This window comes from Anastrepha ludens, chromosome 5 (genome assembly GCF_028408465.1).
Source record: "Anastrepha ludens isolate Willacy chromosome 5, idAnaLude1.1, whole genome shotgun sequence".
NCBI lineage: Eukaryota > Metazoa > Arthropoda > Insecta > Diptera > Tephritidae > Anastrepha > Anastrepha ludens.
The window spans coordinates 42,897,406-42,918,919 of NC_071501.1; the positions used below are offsets into that span (position 1 = coordinate 42,897,406).

Below are 21,514 nucleotides of genomic sequence, written 5' to 3' on the forward strand. Positions count from 1 at the left end.
TATGGAATGGTATTTTAAAAAACATGTTAATGAATTTTCATTAAGGTTTTATATATCTTCTTCGCCCTCGCCATGGTCCCTCAGTTGAGGTCGGCTCGGCAAAGTAGAGTTTATTAAGGCTGAGCAAGTTTAATATAATGTCAATGTGTATCCTCTTTTGTAGTGTAATTTCAACTAATTTCGGAAGCAATGAGTGTTTAGCATATAGAGTATTTTTTTCCATCCAATGTGGAAGGGGATACTAAAAAAATTACCATTTCATAACACATGGCAATCAGACCATTAGTATGTGCTCCATCATGTAAATTTCGTTCCCTTAACAGTGCTGCCGGATTTTTTCATTATCAAACAAAGCATTGCGTCTCATGGCCGAATCGTTTTTACGGAGTATTCACAATAGTGTTGGAAATCGCGCGAATTGAATTTTTAATTTAATTTATAGTTAAAGTTATTTGCAGATCATAAAAGACAAACCAAGGAAGAAAAAGATAAAAATTACGCATTAAAAACTCTAATTTTTGAAACCAGCACAAGATGCAAAATATTTAAAAATCGATAAAAAATTAATAATTCAAGGGATTTATATCGAACATACTTTTCAGCTTGTTTCGCGTCTATAAAGCTAATATCTTTTTGGAAATTTTACAAATACATAACTTGCGAGAAACTCTTCTTATTTAAATAATTGATCTGGCATTACTGTTTGCGGACAAGTTTTGCATCGACTTATATTTCTGCAAGCGGTCTTTTTCGCAGCGACGATGTTCTGAAAATAATTTTTGTGCAAATTGCTGAAAAATAATCTAAAGTAGAATTGTGGAGGAAAATATAGCACGTAATTAATTGAAGCCGTGGATAGCAGTGAAAATGGTAAGAATTTCTTTTATAGTTTTGTGTGGGGGTTGTTTAATATTACCTGCAATCGATTTTTCATTCGTTTCATTTTCAATGACTTTATTTTTTTTAACACTCAAGTCAAAGAAAATGTCACGATACCCCAGCGACAGGAAGGTATATGTGGGTGATTTAGGCAATAGTGCCAGAAAGAATGATTTAGAATACGCGTTTGGCGCTTATGGAACTTTACGAAGTGTTTGGATTGCACGCAATCCGCCGGGATTCGCGTTCGTTGAATTCGAAAGCGCTCGTGATGCGGCAGATGCTGTACGCGGTTTAGATGGACGCACAGTTTGTGGACGCCGAGCAAGAGTAGAGTTATCTACAGGAAAGTTTGCCGGTGGAGGAAGTGGGCGTGGTGATCGGCGTAGTATGCGCGATCGTTCACGCAGAAACAACTCTGATGATAACAAATGCTATGAATGTGGTGGAAGAGGACATTATGCTAGAGAATGTCGGCGTCGTGATAGTCGACGTGGTAGTCGACGTCGGTGAGTACTATAATTTTGCCAGTTATTACTGCATGAAGATTTTAAAAATATTGCTAAATTACATTAAAGAATATCTCTTAAACACTGAGCTCACTGAAGTGTTATACGCATATTTAATATTATATTATTATACAAAACTCTATATATTTTGTTTAAGTCGAACTACTTGCAAATGTATGTACATAAGTATCTAGTAATTAGTTTGATATTGTCGGAAACTTAATTTAATATTATACATGTGATAGCATATGCAACTTCTTAATTTATTTTGAGAAAAATAATTTGTGTCAATTCTTGAAATCTCAGAGATATGCACCTGCGATCAAGTATGTATATTTTGCCACTTTCAAAGGCATACCAGCTTCTTGAAATTCGAAATGTATATTTGCTAGACAAAAAAATTATGTAGCGAAATTTAATTACTTAAATACAAGAATATTACTTCCTTTTTGAGAAGTAAAAGGAAAAAGAATTTTTTCCCAATAAGTATTTGAGGAACTAAGTTCTGGGGGCAGTCTTTAGGTACGTTCCAGTATCGTAAAACCAAAAATGGCTTCGATTTGGGCAGTCGCTGATGAAACAATGTTTTTTCAAAACGTATTTTTCTTTCTCATTTATTTTCTAAATAATATTTTTTTAATTACACCGCAACGCGGTGAAGGTTGAAATATCTCGCCCAACTGCAACCAGAAGAGAGGCGGATACGCTCAATCCAACCCAGCTCTCTCTTGAGTTTAGTAAGGGAACTGGGTTCGGTTGAGGTACTCTTATGAATAGAGGACACAAAAGATGATGAAGTCGAAGTGCAAACCTCGAAGTAATCTAATCTAAATTACATCTTAGTCTATGGTTTATGTTGCGCAGCTTTCTGTTTAATTTCGTGCCAAAATTATTGAATTTAATCTGAAATCTTGGCCAATCCATATGTTTTATCCAAAGGTCGGAGAACATTTTGTTAGGCCTGAAAGTAAATCAGAAATTATTATAATTTTTAGCCACAATCTTCAGAATATTTGACAATTTATCGACACAACTATCAAACAGGTTTTCATTAACAGTTTTTGAGCACACATGAAACGCCATTCCACCTGCATCTCAAAAAATAACAGTTTTTTTCACTAGTTTCTTTGTTAAAAGAACAATAATGGGCTGCAAAGGACATATGTTAAGCCAGACAAGTTGACCTTTCTATCAATTATTCTTGCATAATAAAATTTGGCGTAAAGAACATATTAAAAAATTCTTGCAAATTTCTTAAATTAGCGATGATTGTAGCAATCACACTACACACCATATGTAGGGGTCCCGTTCTTTGAATATTCCAAGTTTTACGTAAAAATATCCTTGCCGGATCTGCGGTCTGTATCTAATCTGTGTTTCTTTCTACAATATGCTACAAAATGATTGAAAATATAGTCTTTATTAATAAATAAAACGCGTGCATCATAATTCAAAATTCAACAAATTTGGAAAAATTGTCTCAGGGCTTTAAGACTTTTTGATCGTTTTTTTAGAAACCTTTTAGGTAAGCAGTTTCGTAGCTTATTCAATTTCAGTACAATTGGGCCCAAAGTTGAAGTTTTTAACAATTTTTTTTGCATATGATGTAGCGCATTTTCTTCGATATAAAATTCTTCCCAACAATGCAAGCCGTACTCATATTTTACAAAATTAATTTTGAAATATTTCAAGGCAAAACATCGGGAACAAAATTGGGCAGCAATTGGAGTTATCCCGTGCTGACTTAGTGCTTCATGAGAACTTGGTTGCTAGATGGCTAAGAAGTGTTCTCAATGCTTAGTTAGCGAACATCTGTCAGTATACTTCTGATAAAGGGTATCGTTAGCTGCTAACCGAAGTAAAAACTGAAGGCTGATAGCAGTGAAAATAATGAATACAATCTAATTTTGCAAGTATAGGGTGTTTTTTTAGCAAGATGAGAACTATTGATATCGATAACTAGGGTTTGACCGCTGAGAATGGTATACTGTGTTGACATTTCCGTTCAGTAAGATTTGGCAAGTCATCATGAATCGTTAAACGTCAGAACAACTCTTCCAAATTGTGCAAATTTACTTTAATACATCCGTCGCGAAGTTCATAGAGGGGAGCGTTGAAGAAGGCACCGAAATATTGTTGTGTCATGGACTTTCCCCTTTAACTGCAGTTTGACCTCCTTCGTCCAGTCGATAAAAAAGGTCGCTGTGGATTTAGTGGGTGAAAACTGAAGATTCCACGCAGTGAAAAAGCGAGAAAGACTGTCGAGATAAACGTTCAGATGACCCACCAATACCGACCTTTAACAATCCCAATCACCTTCGACAGTTTGCTCTTCTCGGCGCATTCAACAGCATTGGCACTAAGGACCTAAATCGCAACAAGGTGCTCAAATCGCTAATCGGCAGCACTTTGGACAAAGGCAAAGAAATGTTGCTCACGACATGTAAAGCAATTGACCGGTCGGTACTAAGCTGCTTTGTACCCGTCTACTCGCCTGGTACTAGTGATTCGCAGTAGACAAACCTGCGACCTGTCAAAATACTGTTATCAGGACAGCCTCCTGATGTCTGTCCTGCAACACATTCACAATGAGGCTTCGATTTTCCCGGGCAAGGAGCACTGTAAAATGCTTTGCAAGAAACTCCTGCTTTGGTGTTACTGCAGGAATCACCCCTGCAAATATTTTTGCTATAGCCTGAGCAAGTCAGGAGGCATCGCTTCGATTACACCGACGGGATGCACGACAACACACGTCCACAACTACTGGATCGAACAGTACATATATAGATAGACCTTAAACAACATTTTTCGAGAGACTTTCACCACTTTCCGAAATTCCTGACCCCCGAATGTCGGTATCGGAGTCCAACCACCACCCATTGTAGATGAAGAGCTTCAGCTGCCTCATGATACCCGCGTAACTTTGGCTTACTTACGGTCTGGATACTGTAGCAGGTTGACATCTTACAAACTAAAAAACAGCTCGAGCAAGAATTCAAGCCAAATGACCATCGTTTGCTTTGTATTTTTACTGATTGGGCTCATTTAGATTTATTATTGAGATTTATTGGAAAAAGTAGTCAAAAATTGGACTATCTAATGGACCAAGTAATTAGTAGCCGCGGCAGACATATGCCGGACAGGATATCATATTTAAAAAATAAATACCATTAAATTATGTACCAGATTTTTTTTTCGTTGTTCACTCTTGGGAGCATAGGGCATCGACAAGACTCTTCCATCGTATACAGTTCTGTGCTGTTGTTTTCGCACCGTCCCATGAGATGTCGGCATCTGCTAGTTCGCTCAGCATCGACCTTCTCCAAGTGTTTTTTGGTTGACCGCGAACTCTGCTCCCTTGCCGTTTCCAGTCCAGTGCCATTTTCGAGGTGCTATCTGGTAGTTTTCTCAATGTGTGACCTATCCATCGCCACTTTCTGCGTTTGATTTGCCTAAGGATGGGTTCCTCGTTCATTAATCTCCACAATGCGTCGTTACTGATAGTGTTTGGCCAGAATATTCTGCAGATGAGGCGGAGGCATTTGCTGATGAAGGACTGTAGCCTCTGTGTGATGGTGTTAGAGACCAGCCATGTTTCGCTTCCGTACAACAAAACGGACGTCACGCATGAGCTGAATATTCGTAGTTTAGGGCGCCTGGAGATTTGCGAACTCCCCCATACTATACGCATTCGCCCGGCCTTGCTTTGTTTAGCCTGCAGTTGACACTTTCATCTGCTCCATCATCTGCCGTGATGATGCAGCCGAGGTAGCAGAAGCTTTCGACGAATTCCCCCTCGCATCCGTCAACCAATATCTGCCTTGCGTTATTGTGGTTAACTCTCATAGCCTTGGTTTTGGCGATGTTGACCTCCAGTCCGACAGTGTCGGAGAGTTTGTGAGAGAGGAGGCAGATGTCATCGGCTAAGTCCAGGCCCTTAAGATGTCTGGTAAAACTCCATACGATGCCTTTTTTGTGCAGCGTTAGTTGGCTCATAACGTCATCAAGGACGATGGCGAAGAGAAGTGGTGACAGGGGACAACCTTGCCTTATTATTATACTGAATTTCCGTGAAATTAGTAAGAGCGACGCAATCGTATTATTAATAACACCGTTTATATATTTTATTAAATTACACATTGGCTTTTTCTGAGGAGATACCGCTTCAGTCCTTCTTTGCTTATTGGTATTGGTATTGCTTACAGAGTGGTATAAATAAATTATAAACTTATGATAAATTACATACACAAATCACGATGGGCTTTTGCTAATCACCAAGATCGAACAGAAGGCATGGGAAAAATATAACTGCTATTTCTCGATATGTTACAACCGGCTAAAGATGATATTAATTGGATAGAAGGAGCCTTAAGTAACGTGGCATCGTCAATAATTTCAAAATCAGGTTAATTTTTATTTTTATTTTTTTGAACTGGTCGCTACTCGGACTATGACTAAATTAAACAACATTTAATTTAAAGCCCATTTAAACTTTATTATGACCATGCGCCATTTGCTTTTTCTGTATGTTTTTAGTATCAACGCTAAGATTTCCGAAAACGATGAGAATTAATATTCATTCATTTAATTAGTAACGAGAATGGGCATTCATTCTCTTGGAAAATGTTCATCAGCGATTTCAATACTCTCACGGTGTGTAAAAACTCTATGTGAAAATTTTCTTACACTCTCAATGGTATTATCGGCTTCTCATCTGATTCATGTTGAGAATTTTTCTCGACATTCGATTTTTTGTTTATTTTTGAAAATTTCTTTCGTTTTGTCTGTTGTCTTGAGTAAATTATTGCAAATATGTAGGAAAAGAAAACCCAAATTGAATGCATTTAGTTGGGTGGAAGTATTTTCGCATATGTACATATTGTCGTCGTCGCGGCAAGAGGTACTAACTCATTTTAGTAAAATTTTACAGTAGACCGAAAAAGCATTATTCAGTTATTACCTTGCCCTACGTTAAAGCACTATGTTTAAATTATGAAAAAGGTTACAAGGAAAAATAGCAGCTTCAACGGAATTCAAATGCTTCTATTCAATGTGTAGTAAATAAATACAATTAAGTTTTGAATATAAAACCTTCCAAATAGCCTGCACGGCTCCTATTGGAGGACCGAATCCGATGAACCCAAGTTTCGATCGCTTTTTCGACTAATTCCGGCAATAGTCATAAAAAACACGTTCGCTTTAAAGCATGAAGAGAGCCTGGTTTATTCATATATATACCAATGATTTCAAATAATCCTATAGGAAGTAGTCTAAAGGTGTTAAATCAAAAGTTTTCGGAGTCATTAAATGCCACAATTTCTAAAAAATAATCGAATCGCCAAACTTTTTCCGCAATATTCAATCGTTTCAAGTGCTATGCTGTCTTGTTGAAACCAGATATCACATACCCTCTTAAAACCACTCACCTAACACATCTCTGCATCTGGGTCCAAACCGTCGAAACAGCATGTTTCCGGGGCCTTAGATGAATTAGACGATGACGACCGCATACAACAACATCAACTCCGAATTTCCGCTGATAAAACTTAGTTATTATCGGTCCAAGGCGAATTTATTACAGGTGACAGCAAACACATATAAGTAAAACCCTACATGTATTTGTTGTTGCGTTTGGTGCAAGCATCATGTCAAAATCAGCAAGCAAATGTAAACATACGAATGTAAACATACCAATACATACAAACAAAGCATATCATTTTGACGTAAGCCATACCTACAGCGAAAAATTCAGCTGGGTGAATGCTGTCACCTTATTAAATCCACCTTGTATCGGTCTATACCACTTTCAACATTGACAGACACTGTCAAGTCAAAAGGCACTCTCAAAAGGATTATTTATATCGTCTACGAGAACCTTTTGAAGATATTTGAATTTGTGTCAAATAAAAATTATTTTTTCTTGTAAGCATCAATATGTACACTAAAAAATATACAGCAGTTCTTTGTCTTTATCGCGTACAATTTAAACATTTTACTTATGAGTAAGTAAAAATAATAATATTATATTTCAAAAAAGAAATCCAACAAGAATTTTCCAGTTATTAAATTTGTTGAGGTAGTTTTCTAGTAAATATTAACCAGCAGCAAAATTCTAGCAAATGGTCATCTGCCCATTCTCACAGAGAAAAATATCCAAAAAGCTGATGACTTCGGCCCGTAGACATAGTCCTTCGTTAAACCACATTTTTGTTAAAACCAAACTTTAACTTTAAATCAGTTTTTAAAATTTTGTCAATCCTAAGGTCTCTTCGGCCAAGCGTTATCAAGTGACGGGTATATCTGTATATATACATTTGTATAATTGGATGTATGGCCGTGTGTATTTGTTTTGATGTTGGTCCACAAATGGAGGGACATACAGTTTTAGGACGACTCCGAACGGCAGACATTTTTTATGCTGAGCTTTTTCATGGCAGAAATATACTCGGAGGTTTGTCATTGTCTGTCGAGGGGCGACCGCTATTAGACGACAACTTTTTATTCATTTTGATGTTTCACGGAGATTCGAACCGACTGGTAGTCACGCCTAAACATAGCGAGTAAAGAAGTTGCGAAGGCGCCTATAGATATATTAAAACTAAATTCTAGCTAAAATGAGAGAGAACAGAACAATTCAGTCATAAATAAAAATTTACTCGGTAAAAAAAAGAAATATGAGTCCTTTAATTAGTTTTACATTTAGAAATAGAGAAACAAAAATCATTTTAAAATCACGTTCTTCACATTTTAAAGTAAAAACCCTGTTTATGTGATAAAGTGCATATTAAGTTGACTAAAACCTCTTTTTTTTACTTCTCTGTGATTACGAGCATTCGTGTTTACATAAAAACATTTAAAATAGAAAACAGAGAAATCGACGTTGAATGAAAAGTATTTTAGTTGAAAACGACGAGCTAATTGGCAGGGGCAGTGACGTCAGGAAAGAAAATAAACGTATGAAAAGAAGAGGAAGAGTAAGCGAAAATAAGGGATAACTGTCAAACACAACAAATTATACACTTGTACACAATTATATTATAAAATGTTGGACGGGACCGTGTTTAAGTAAGCGATATTTGGCAAGTGCTAAAGTATTTGATTAAAAACTAATGAATTAAATATTGTACTGGACAAGAATTCGATGATCGTTATCCGTCAAGTACTTCATGTTAATTACGCGTCACCTGCAAAAAAATACAAAATTTTAAATTTTGTTCAACAATTTTTAATTTAAAATACAAAATTAAAATTTTGTACAACAATTATTAATTTAAAATACAAATTTAATACAAAATTTAAAATTTTGTATTTTTCTAATTTAAAACTAATTTCAATGAATATTCACAAACTCACAGTAACGTGTGAATGAAGGTTTTATATTCGATTGTTAAATTCGCCAAGTACGAAGTACGCGTACAAACTCATTGTGAATGAAAGACACAAATTTGTAAAAGAAGGCAAATTCTTGCAGAAAAAGCCGCTAGGCTTCGCTGCAATCAAAGGCGCACACACGTGCTTTCCACGAGTGCCGTTTCAGCCTTCATTTTGATTTTTCGTCGGTGTAGTTCGGAGTAAATTTTTGTGTCAGCTATAATATTTTAAGTAACTAAGTTGAAGAACGCATAATTTTTTTTTGTGCATGAACTAAATTGTGGCACTAAAATGTTTGTGTTATACGAAACTCCGGCGGGCTACGCAATATTTAAGCTATTAGACGAAAAAAAGCTTGCAGAAGTAGATAACCTATATCTGGAATTTCAAACACCGGAAAAGGCCAGTAAATTATTGAAGTTGAAACATTTTGAGAAATTCAATGACACCACGGAGGCATTGGCAGCAGCTACAGCTGCAGTTGAGGGGAAAATGTCTAAACCTCTTAAAAAGACTTTGAAAAAATTGTTCAGCAACGAAGTGCAATCTTCGTTACTGGTCGCTGATGCGAAGTTGGGTAATGCCATTAAGGATAAATTAGCTGTGCCATGTGTCTACAATACCGGTGTACAAGAATTGATGAGATGCATACGTCAACAGGCGGATAGTTTGCTAAGTGGCCTACCCAAGCGTGAAATGACAGCCATGGCACTCGGTTTAGCTCACTCCTTATCGCGGTACAAGTTAAAGTTCTCACCCGACAAAATAGACACAATGATTGTGCAAGCGCAATGTCTATTGGACGATTTGGATAAAGAGTTAAATAATTATATGATGCGTGCTCGTGAATGGTACGGTTGGCATTTTCCAGAACTTGGCAAGCTAATTACAGATAATATTGCATTCGTAAAGACTGTCAAATTAGTAGGCACTCGGGAAAATATGGCACAAACGGATCTTTCTGATATTCTTCCAGAAGAGGTGGAGGAAAAGGTAAAGGAAGCCGCTGAGATATCAATGGGAACCGAAATATCTGAAGAGGATATCATGAATATTCAATGCCTATGTGATGAAATACTTTCCATCGACGAATATAGAACTCATTTATACGATTATTTGAAAACACGAATGATGGCGATGGCACCTAATCTAACAGTTCTTGTTGGTGAAACCGTTGGTGCCCGCCTTATTGCACATGCAGGCTCACTTATAAATCTTGCTAAGCATCCGTCTTCCACTGTACAAATTTTGGGTGCTGAGAAAGCTCTTTTCCGTGCGTTAAAAACAAAAAAAGATACTCCCAAATATGGTTTAATTTTCCATGCTCAACTGGTTGGGCAAGCCAGTTTAAAAAATAAAGGCAAAATGTCGAGATCGCTGGCAGCAAAGGCATCTTTGGCTACACGTGTTGACGCTTTTGGAGAGGAAGCAAGTTGTGAACTGGGAGCGACTCATAAGGTGAAACTAGAAGCTCGATTGCGTTTACTAGAAGAAGGAAATCTGCGAAAATTATCAGGCACCGGAAAAGCTAAAGCAAAGTTCGAGAAATATCAGGCAAAAAGGTAATATTTGCAATTCTCTTTCTGTGAAACAATTTTTGCACTTAATGATGATAACAAAAAGGTTTCGCATCTTTCTGATTACATAAAATGACGATAAACCTTGGCTGTCTGAAAATGCAATTAAATAGTTTTGCAAATTTTAAGTTGCCTTTAAAAAAATTTTAATATCAAATTTTCTTTTATTTCAGCGAGGTGTTCACTTATCAACCTGAAGCTGACAGTACATTATCTGTTAAGAAGCGAAAACACTCAGAATCAGCTGAAGTTAAAGATGAATCTGTGGTGGAGCCAAATGAAACTAAAGACGAGAGTACTGTTGGTTTAGAAAAGAAAAAGAAGAAGAAAAAGAAAAATAAGAACCAAGATCAAGAACAGCCAGAAGAGGCGCCTCCCGCCAAAAAAAAACCTAAGACTAAGGAGTAGTAGTCGAATTAGGTTATCTAAGTTTAGTAAATTTTTTTTTTTTAGACTTAACATTTAGCTGTACTAAGTGTTTGTTTATAAGGATATGTAAGAAAATAAAGTAATAAACAAAGCTACTTTCAGAAAAAAAGTATCTTAAAAGGAGACAATGGAAAACGAGCTATTGTAAATTGGAAAACAAGAAAAGTTCGAAAAATTAAGCATAAATAAACTTTTGACGTAGTCGAAAATTGTTTTGAATGCAATAACATTAATTTTAAAGTGGTGGTTAATTTTATGCTTTATAATTTTTTCTCAATCATGAGAGTGTTGAAATTGAATTTAGAGTAGAATGGGGTAAGATAGGTCATTTTTTTTGGAGAGCTCTTGCTACGGTGTTTTTGCATTGATTTTGAAAAATAAGCAAGATTTTGAAAGGTTATTTATCTGCTAACATTTTGGTTATACTGACTTATGTTTGGCTAAATATTTTTTGGAAGCTGCATTCAATAAGACAAAGGTACTTTTTTTTTCGATATTTTCAAAATCGGGGGGCACGATAGGTCACTATGTGTGAGAGGAAAAGAACAATGTACATGGTTTGGAAATTAACGTTTTAACTTTTATTTATAGAGTATGAACACTGCACATGTTATAAAAGTTAGGAATTTTTCTTTAATTCATCACGCGAGCACGTAATGTTTCGAACGGAATTTTAAATTGTTTAGAGGCTGATCGAACACTAGCGCCATCTCGGACTGCCGCGATTGCGTTTTTTACATCCTCTTCATTTCGTTTCGGCGTTTTTCGCACATAATTACGCACCATTTTGCTGCAAAAACAATTAAAATTTATTTTATTCAATTAAAAGTAGTGACCTATAATGCCCCCAGCCGGCTGACCTATAGTGCCCCCAAGCACATGTTTTATGTTAGTGTCGATATTTTTTTTTAAAACAATAATATCAAAAAACTAACACATTATTCGTGTTCAGCATTATTTTCTACGTAAAGTAAAACTCACCTGACAAATATTTACATACATTAAATGCACTGCACCGTAGAATAAAAAAATGCTATGTCGGAGAAAAGCTCACAAAAAACTAAACGACGCCAGAACTAGGATAACTAATGAATGGTGACGGCCGAAATGACAGTCGCAAACGTTGTTCCCCACCACGTATTCAATTCACATAAGACGAGTGACCTCTGCAAAAACAGTGCGACGAAAACCCCACCTACCTATTGTGCCCCCATACCTATCTTACCCCATTCTACTCTACTTTTTTAATATCAACAATTTATAATTAGCAAAAAACAGTAATGCCTATGCTATTACTTTATTAAATTCCTACTTCATTACCAATATTATATCGTTATAAATGGGGAAATTGCACAGCTAAGTTTTATATCATTAAAAAAAACTTGCCCCTGCCGAGTTAACTAGAGAGCAGTTATTTCAGGACGCCACGTTTGAACTTCAATATTAATTTCAATTTTTAGGGGTAAAAAATAAATATTTAAATCTAATTATTATAAAATCTTACAGACAATTTAACATTGCAAGTAGACACATACCATTTGTTTGTTGGTTTAAAAAGAATATCTTTAAAAATCTGTTATAAGAATAAAAATAATCAAGCGCAAAAAATCCAAAACATAAGTGCTCTGAAGAATGGTGCGAAAGAACAATAATTCACTTTTGCAACATTGTCATAAAATGGATTGTGGGAACGTAGGACTCTGTGAGAAACATACCAACCTAACGTATCTGCTTGAGCAGTTGAGGGAGTCCATGCGCACATAGATCAGTTAAAAACAAATATATTAGCGAAGGGCAATTCTACCTTCTAACAAGTTTGGGCTATTAAGTATGCATTGGCACAACTACGTTCTGGATACTGTAGCAGGTTAAACTCCTACTTACCCAGAATTGACCCCGACGTACCAAACATATGTTCGGTATGTCAAGGCACCCCGCACAACAGTAACCACCTTTTCACATGCCCCAATAAACCCACTCATCTAACATCCCTCTCCCTCTGGAGCCAACCCGTCGAAACGGCTGGTTTCCGGAGCCTACCGTTGACAACATTAAGACAGCAACGAACTCAATAAGATGGAGATAAATTAAGAGCAGACTGTGGAAAAATTCGACCGAGGTTGAAGAAAATAAGATCTTCAGCGATATATGTATGCTGATGCACAAGAGCGTTCGGGAAAAATTTGCTTTTGTCGTTTGCCGTACAATCTTTTCTAAAATATTCGCATGCTGTCTCTTACAAACGTAATTAATCGAGAATTCTCGTCTTTTCCAATCGCCGAGGCTCTATGTTCCATCTAGGAAGCACGGGAAAATACGGCATGTGTTTGCTTTGTCAATATTACAAAAGGCATAATGCCAAATATTTTTAATAACATACTTATTTAGTATTTAAGAGAGCAGTGGTCGTGTTAATTGGACATCATTTTGTAAAATATGCGTTGACAGTCAGACGGCAATAAACTTATATGAAATTTCATCTAAAGACGTTCTTAGGACCAGGGAAGTCGCAGATAGACTGTTACACATCTATTGGCTACCCGCACATAAGGGCTTTGCAGCAAACGAAATTGTAGGCGAGATTGCCAAGGGAGCTGTTTACATACAATTCGAACAAGAAAACGACATACTTTACAAACCTTTAAATAAGGTATACAATGACATCGCTGCGGGCATGAAAACTCGGATAGAAAATCCTGTGTGCACAGAATGTCTAGAGAGGAAAGCAGAACTATCGTATACATACTGACAGGCCACAATTTGTTAGTGGCACACGCCTACAAAATGGAAATTATAAACAATGATAGCTGCAGATTTTGCCATGAACTAGGAGAGACGGAAACTCTTGAACGCCCACGTTCTTGCCCTGCATTAGCTAGAACTGAAATGTTTAGGAGTTCCACAATATGAGAGGTTAGAATGTCTCTCGCGGTTAGAGCTTCAGAGCTTACTTAGATTCGCAAAAGATGCAGACGCCTACTAGAAGGAAACGTAAGGGGCAAGAAATAATATTTTGCACGGCCCTTAGCTGGCTAATATTCTCAACATTTCTATATGAAGTTGGTACTGTTGTTGTAGCAGCTTACTTACATTCCTATGTCAGGCGGCGACACGTTACAGGAATGACAGCTTTTCCCGACCGAGGGCTGCCGATCAGTAAACTAACACTGTCTAGTGCAACGTACCTCTGAATGAAGTCATTAGCAACGGTTGCAACGGCTATTCAGAGCCCCCAAGCAACCATCTTGTAGAGCCATTGGCCTTGCCTTTTATATTTTGCGCCCAATAATGAACACAGTAAAGTAATAATGAAAATGGCTTTAGTGTTTTTTAAAATATTCTCCTTGGAAGTCAATACATTCCTGCATTCGCTCGAACCAATTTTCAAAGCCCGTTTGCCACTCATAAAGTGGATATCTCCAAAATTATCTGTTTATGGCTTCAACAGCTTTTTCAGCTGTTGAATAGAATACGTTGAAATAGAAAGAAATCATTAAGTGCCAAATCAGGACTGTAAGTCGGATGACGTATTAATTCGATATTTTGAGTGAGCATTGTCTTGGTGAATGATGATTCGTTTTCGGCTAGTTTTTCTTAATTGTTATACTATTCGTATTTGATAAAAAACATTATTTTGGTGTTTTTAAATCAGTCCGGCCGTAACGATCGACCCAACTCCACGTAGCTTCATTTGAAATTCCGCTTTTTTAATGTTTTATGATGAGGCCTGAGGCCTGCCCGTTCTCTTGACGTCAATCCATTTCATCAATTGTATATACATACATATGTATGCATTATAAAATCTTAGAATGGAGTACACAGAGATTTGAAGAGTTTGCGAAACTTATATTACAATCCTCTGTTCGCCTCTTCCTTTGAAAATCACCACTGGGAACTGCATACGTTCCAATTTGGTTGTTCAAACGATTTTTTTTTTGTGCAATTCTCTTCAGACCCTGATTCTAAAGGTCCTGTGCCATTGAGCTCACCTATTCTAAATACAACACGCTTACCCGAGGGTCAAGGGAATATTCATACTCTATTGTTGTTGTAGAAGCATAGAAATTCCTCATACATGTACGCGGAATGCTGCTGGAGTGACAGTCCCTGCCGGGATATAAATCCGGGTCGTTCAGGTAACGTAGAACCAACTGTCGTGCGAAAGCTCTTACTCTATTCTGCTTTTCTGCACTATAATCGAACTCTCGATATCCCTAAGTAAAACAGTTACAGTTACAGTTATATGTTCCATCATCGCAAAGTTTCAACCGAAAGTTCTTTTAAAAATCCACATATAGCTGCGAGCCCGCAAATAAAAGTCCAACGATGTTTGTGGCCAATCCACTGGTCCGAGTCGAGGGATAAATTGATCACAACGCAGTGAATCCATTGTATTTTAAGCAGTATGGCAAGTCGCGCCGTCTTGTTCGAACCAAATGTTGTAGAGATCACGGGCTTCATTTTCCGACCTCAAAAAGCCGTTTATCATGTGGCGATAGTGTACGTAGTGATACGTTGGCGCCAACCTCGCAGCCTCGTCTTTGAGTAAATATGGGTCGATGATTCCTCTAGCTCAAAACCATAGACAGCTCATAGATCATAGACCAAACGGTTGTTTTAATGGATGTAATGGCAGTTCTTGAATGGCTTCAGGTTGCTGCGGTAATTTTGCTGAACGGTTATGTACACCATAAGTTCGCCTGCGCGCGCGATGGACACTTTTCACAGAGCTTCGATTTTCGTAATACAACTACAGTTTGTAAACGTTGTTGTAGCGTAAGTCTTTGCATGATGAAATGTCAATGAATACTGAAAAAAATTATGTATTTACTGTATCACAGTAGTTAAGAGTGATCTGTCAAAAAAGAACCTATTGGAAGAAGTACGTCCAATCAGATTACAATTTATTATATATAATATCTATTTATGTTTATGTATATGAATATTATTTACATATATTAATTTAAGTATTTTCCACTTTTTAATTTCAGAAGCAATTCAAGGAGTCGGTCACGTAGTGCTTCTCGCACTCACAGATCACGTTCCCGAACTGCTGCTTCGGCAAGCCGATCTCGCAGTCGGAGTCGTTCAGTTTCACCGAATAAAAGTTCACGTAAGTCTCGTGATGTCGCTTACAATAGTAAGTCGCGAGAGAATGGACGCGGCGCCACAGAGAATGGTAGCACATACCATAGATATAGCGAGGACGAGCGCAATGGTGGCACCGGAGGGGCTTCGCCATCGCCAAAGCGACGCTACGATGATTCTGTATCGCCGTCACCAAGGCGTAACATCCCGACAAAACGCAGTCGCCGAGGTGATTCAACACCATCACGGTCTAGTTCGCGCAGAGATTAGCAGATGAAAGTTGCAATAGCTGTTAAAGCAACTAATAGACATTGAGCTTGAGGGCTCGTTTGCCGCAGTGCATGAATATACAGTTTTACTCCTTTCTCTCATTTCAAACAAGTCGCTATATAAATCCAAACAGTTGAAAATAGAATTCTTGAAATTCGATTATTATGCCGTATGTCGTTTTAAGTAGAAAAGAGTTTAAACTTTTAAGAATACTATAAACTGGAAGGACTTATTATATTACATAAGTGGTAATGCATTATTTATTATGGAAGCATAAAATGATGCATTTTCCACAAAACAACAACAGTAACAAAGTCTGACAACAACTATACGCAGCGAATAAAAAAACAAGCAACAAGCAAAAAGTTCACACAACTTACATTTATATTTTTTATTTTAATATTTTGTAAGCTACTCAATTTAAGCAGTAGATTTATTGAATAGGTTAAACTAAATTTAAGCTCATTTCAATTGAATGAACATCGGGCCCGAAATGATAGTATTTATATTTCATACGCCAAATATGTACTCGCGAGCAACATTTCTCATAATTGCTTTTCGTATAAAATTGATTTGTCATGATTTTGTCTTAAATATTCAATAAATGCTGCACAAATTGGTTGATATAAAAGTGCATGGAATACAAAACATTAAGGCTTTTCATAATTAAATTGGTTGTAGACCATAAATCATTTAAATCATGAAAATTTAAAATCATTAAATTTATTTTATATTCAAACCAATTAGGTTCTATGGAACATATTGGACGACACGCTTAACTGTATTTAATTCTAAATAATAAGAATTAAAATACATCCAAAGCGAATATTTGAGTAAACAACGTGGAAATATCTGAGTGGGGGGGCTATCTTCTAGGGCATTGAGATCTCGAAATTAATTGAATGCGCCAGATTGACGCTCTGTAACGCGGCAAATGCTCTGAAATTTGCGCCTTGCACATTTTTTCGGCTTAAGCGTTGAAAAGGCACTCTAATGCGAATTCGACTGTCAATCTGCAATTGAAAATTTTTTTATCGATCATTAAATACTCTTTGAGTGTGCGCTTTAAAGTTTTTTGTAACAATAAGGCTATTTTTCATAAGCTTGCAGCAGGCGCGCAACTAAAGGGGACACGATTTGTAGCATGGTCTACATACATTTTAAAATAAAAAAATAAAGGGCACGAATTTAAATTTTTTTCCAAATATTTATATATTTATTTAAATTTCAAAATTTTTTCAAACATTTTATATTAAGAAAAACTTCAGAGGCAGAGAAACACATCTTTTATCTTAAGAAAAATCAACAAAAACAAACACTTGAATATTAAGAAACTTGTGATTTTACTTGAGTGGATTAACATATCGACCACGCAGCCACTGCAGGGCTAATTTGATATTCAACGATAGTAAAAAGATTTTGTTTTCAAACCTATATTCGGAGCATTGCAGTTAACGGATAATTTTTAACGTAAAAAAAGAATATTTATTTTGATATACTATATTAATTGACATAATGTAAAAAAAATATTCGTATGCACATATATACATACAATATATATGTATAAACGGTAGTTTGCCCAAAAAGTTTTTAAATACGAAAATTAATCTTATTAATTCTATCTATGGCTTCTTCTACCTACACTACTATGGGTTTGGTAGCATTTGTCACACAAAAAACGCAATATTTCTATCCAAATTTAGTTGCATATCTTTGGGCTGTTTGCCTCCAATTAGACGAAAAGTTCAAACATTTTGTCTAAATTAGGTCCAGTTTTTCTGTGGAAGTTTAAAACTGCTTTCCACCTTAATTAAGTTTAGGAGTCCATCTTTGCAGAGTTGAAATCAGTTCAATAATTCACCACACTTAAACTAGCACTGAAGAACTGGCTCTTAAACTACTTGCATGTGAATGGATTGCAATAAAAAGAAAATAACGTAAAAGCAATGTACACATAAGCTGTGGTAACTAAAAACTTTTAGATTTCCTGTATAGAGAGTTGTTGTTGTTGTGGTTATTGTAACAACAAAAAAGATTCCGCACTCGTTTTTGAGGAGTGTTACTGAAGTGATGTTCATTCATGAATATAACTCCGCGTCATCCCGGTATCGATTGATTTGCGCATTCCCTTGCTTTTCATACCGCCCTATAAAATAAGCCCCCGATCATGATCATTCACGGAAAGTACAATGTGTGCGAAATAACAGCAGTAAAATATATAGTTGAAATTAAGATCGAAGAGAAATACTTATTAAAAGAGTTCTAATTTTTTATTCCTTTTAGTTTATTTATTTTTAAATAACTGAAAAAATACTCACCCTTCAAACACATACAAATGTACATACTGTCGGCGTCAAAAGAAAGTGTACGATATTGATGATATTGATAAATTTTGACTAAGCATTTTTTTATTTTGTAATTTCAATTATTTTTTTTTTTGTAATTTCAATAATTCTTTTATTTATTTTGTAATTTCATTAATTTTTTTAATTTATTTTGTAATTTCAATAATTTTTTTTATTTATTTTGTAATTTCAATTATTTTTTTATTTATTTTGCAATTTCAATTATTCTTTCATAAAAATGTACTTAATACAACAAGAACCGTACAGAGCAAAGTTTCGAGCTATGTATAAAATTTAAAAAAATTCGGCAAATTTTCATCAAATTTTTTTTTCATTAAATATTAAGTTTTGGTATAGTAAAGTGCAGGTTCCAAGTAGGTGAAAAATCACACTGATTTTTGAGAATTTTTTTCTATCGCGGTCTTGCTCATTTTCCATTTAACGCCTACTCCACATTTTTTTATATGGAAAAAACACTCAACACCGTCAGCAGGAAAGATTGTAAAAAATCAACACGATTTTTGACTTGAAACTTGCCTTTGTTATACTAAAATTCAATGATCTAGAAAGGTTATGTTAAATGGCTGCCCTAGCTAAAGGGCTCACTTGGACAAATGTTAGTAAATTCGTCCGTTGTGGTGCCATACATGGGGGAGGAGGAGGGAGATGGGAAGGAATAGGGAGCCTTGGGATTAGAAACGATGATGACCATACATTTTTACGACGGCGCCGACGGGGGCTGATTTGCGTTCGTAGTTAGCCGTAACAAGCTACTAATGAACTTCACCAAATTTATGATTTCTACACCGGCTATATCCGCAGGCGTAGCGAAAAAGTGAGAGCCCAGATATCTAAGTCTTTGCCAGACGAGAGCAGGGCAGCTGAGAAGAAGGTGTTGAGATGATTCCACCTCGTCCTCCAGACAGTTTCGGACTTGAGGCAATCCCAAGTCTTACGGCGTGAACACCTAACGGACAGTGTCCGGTAAGGATGCCCACCAAATTTGAGAGCTGATTTAGAAAACTGCGTACCCTAAATTTTTCGAAAAATTCTGAATTTTTCTAAAAGTTTGAAATTGTGATTAAAATTTTACCGAATTTTATACAAAGTTCGCAACTTTACTTCAAATTACTCTAAAAATTCTGAGTAAAAGGTTGGACATTTGTATGTAAAATTTGCCGAATTTCATACAAAGTTCGAAACTTTGTTTTATATGGTTCTTGTTATAGTATGAACTACATTTATAAAAAATAAATTAATCGAAATTGAAAAATAAATAAATAAATAGTCAAAACTTATCGATATGTGGCGTACACTTTCTTTTGACGCTGACAGTATGCACTTTTCCGCTTTTGGCACAAACACTGATATATGCAATGAACAATTTCAATTATGTAAAATAAATTCAATGCTTTTTTATGTAAAAGTAAAAATTAATTCAATGAAGAAACATTAAATTATATTTAAACAAAAAATATTTTTTAGAATGACTGTTAGTGAGGAGCGAGCAGCGAATCCAACAGGCGTGTCCGTGTCTTGACAGAAATGATTTTACTTGCATGCGCTCACGGTATCCCACAAATCTCACACGTTTAAGGAGTTCCTCTTGCTCATAATTTTCTTGACATGGGTCTGAAGATTTTCGTAGAGATTGAGACCAGCATACTGAGCCAGCCATGACATGAATTCAAGCATGATATGAAGTAAAGCATTTTGTATCCAAGGCGCCAGTATGATTATGGCTATTGTAGGATATTGATATTGATATGGTAGGATGATAGATTTACCAAGTTTGGCCATTAGCATTGGTGAACAACAAAATTGTGCGAGCAAGGCCCTCGGCAGCCGATTTTTGCCCATTCGTTTCACACGTATTCACATCCTCGTACAATCAATCGTTGTTGAGCGGATACTGTGTTGATTTTTTTTCGTAAACTTTTTGTTGTAAACACATCCCCTTTTTCGTCCCAAGAATGAAAATCCTTTCACCAAGGTTTCGTTAGCCTATCAGCAGATTCTGTCAAATTCGCTGAGAGCCAGTTAACGGTCTGATATTGGACGCATTTTAAAAACACACACATGTGTTACATATTTCTCTTAATCTAATGGTTCATCACCATTCTGAAAGCTTGATCAATTTTAAACGAAAAATTCTTACAGTATATGTAACAATATATGTATGTAGGTATAAAAAAAATAAATAATTGGCGCGTACACTTCTGTTAGGTATTTGGCCGAGCTCCTCCTCCTATTTGTGGTGTGCGTCTTGATGTTGTTCCACAAATGGAGGGACCTACAGTTTCAAGTCGACTCCGAACGGCAGATATTTTTATGAGGAGCTTTTTCATGGCAGAAATACACTCGGAGGTTTGCCATTGCCTGCCGAGGGGCGACCGCTATTAAAAAAATGTTTTTATTAATTTTGCTTTCACCGAGATTCGAACCAACGACCTCTCTGTGAATTCTGAATGGTAATCACGCACCAACCCATTCGGCTACGGCGGCCGCCAATGTAGGTATAGTCCTGGGTTTATCGGAAACGGCCTCAAATATCTTTTTATCAAGTTTTATTTTTTAGGAGCAGCATCCCTATACCATTCTTATAATATGACCACATTTCTCAAATTATTCAAAAAGTAAATAAAAATCACATAACGGATATTAAACGAAAGCTATTTTCAATATAATTGCCGCCTAATTTTCAAAGTATTAATATTATTATTATTAGTAATTTTTTAATTAAAAAAAAATCTGTGGACATCAAATGGGATATACTTCTTAGTGCAAGTTTAACCCTTTGTGGTAGATGCATTTGCAACGTAAATGTACGCCTGTACCAGCTGACACGATGAAACTAATGAGAGCCTCATGTAAATGAATTCTCACCACCGTTCCGTTTCGTATCGTTATCGTAGATCGTTGTTTCATCGTGTCAGCTGATACGGGCGTACGGGCGTAAGAGCCTACGTTTACGTGTGTGAGTGTGAGCACCATAAGAAAAAAAAAATAAAAATAAATAATTGGCGCGTACACTTCAGTTAGGTGT

The 21,514-nt window shown here is 36.2% G+C and overlaps 2 protein-coding genes and 1 non-coding gene across 3 annotated transcripts; all 3 read left to right on the plus strand.

The window, feature by feature from the left end:
* The first annotated feature begins 687 nt into the window (after positions 1–687).
* Positions 688–16,771, plus strand: LOC128863455 (serine/arginine-rich splicing factor 3). Its single transcript, XM_054102617.1, has 3 exons — positions 688–870; positions 976–1,388; positions 15,757–16,771. Exons 1-3 carry the CDS (start codon positions 868–870, stop codon positions 16,121–16,123), a joined length of 783 nt encoding a protein of 260 aa, XP_053958592.1. The 5' UTR covers positions 688–867; the 3' UTR covers positions 16,124–16,771.
* LOC128863454 (nucleolar protein 58) lies at positions 8,912–10,998 on the plus strand. The gene is made up of 2 exons (XM_054102616.1): positions 8,912–10,321; positions 10,510–10,998. The coding sequence occupies exons 1-2, from the start codon at positions 9,051–9,053 to the stop codon at positions 10,742–10,744; spliced, it is 1,506 nt and encodes a 501-aa protein (XP_053958591.1). The 5' UTR covers positions 8,912–9,050; the 3' UTR covers positions 10,745–10,998.
* LOC128865506 (small nucleolar RNA SNORD53/SNORD92) lies at positions 10,361–10,437 on the plus strand. The gene has a single exon (XR_008454835.1). It is a non-coding gene; the product is annotated as a small nucleolar RNA SNORD53/SNORD92 (small nucleolar RNA).
* Positions 16,772–21,514: the final 4,743 nt, after the last annotated feature.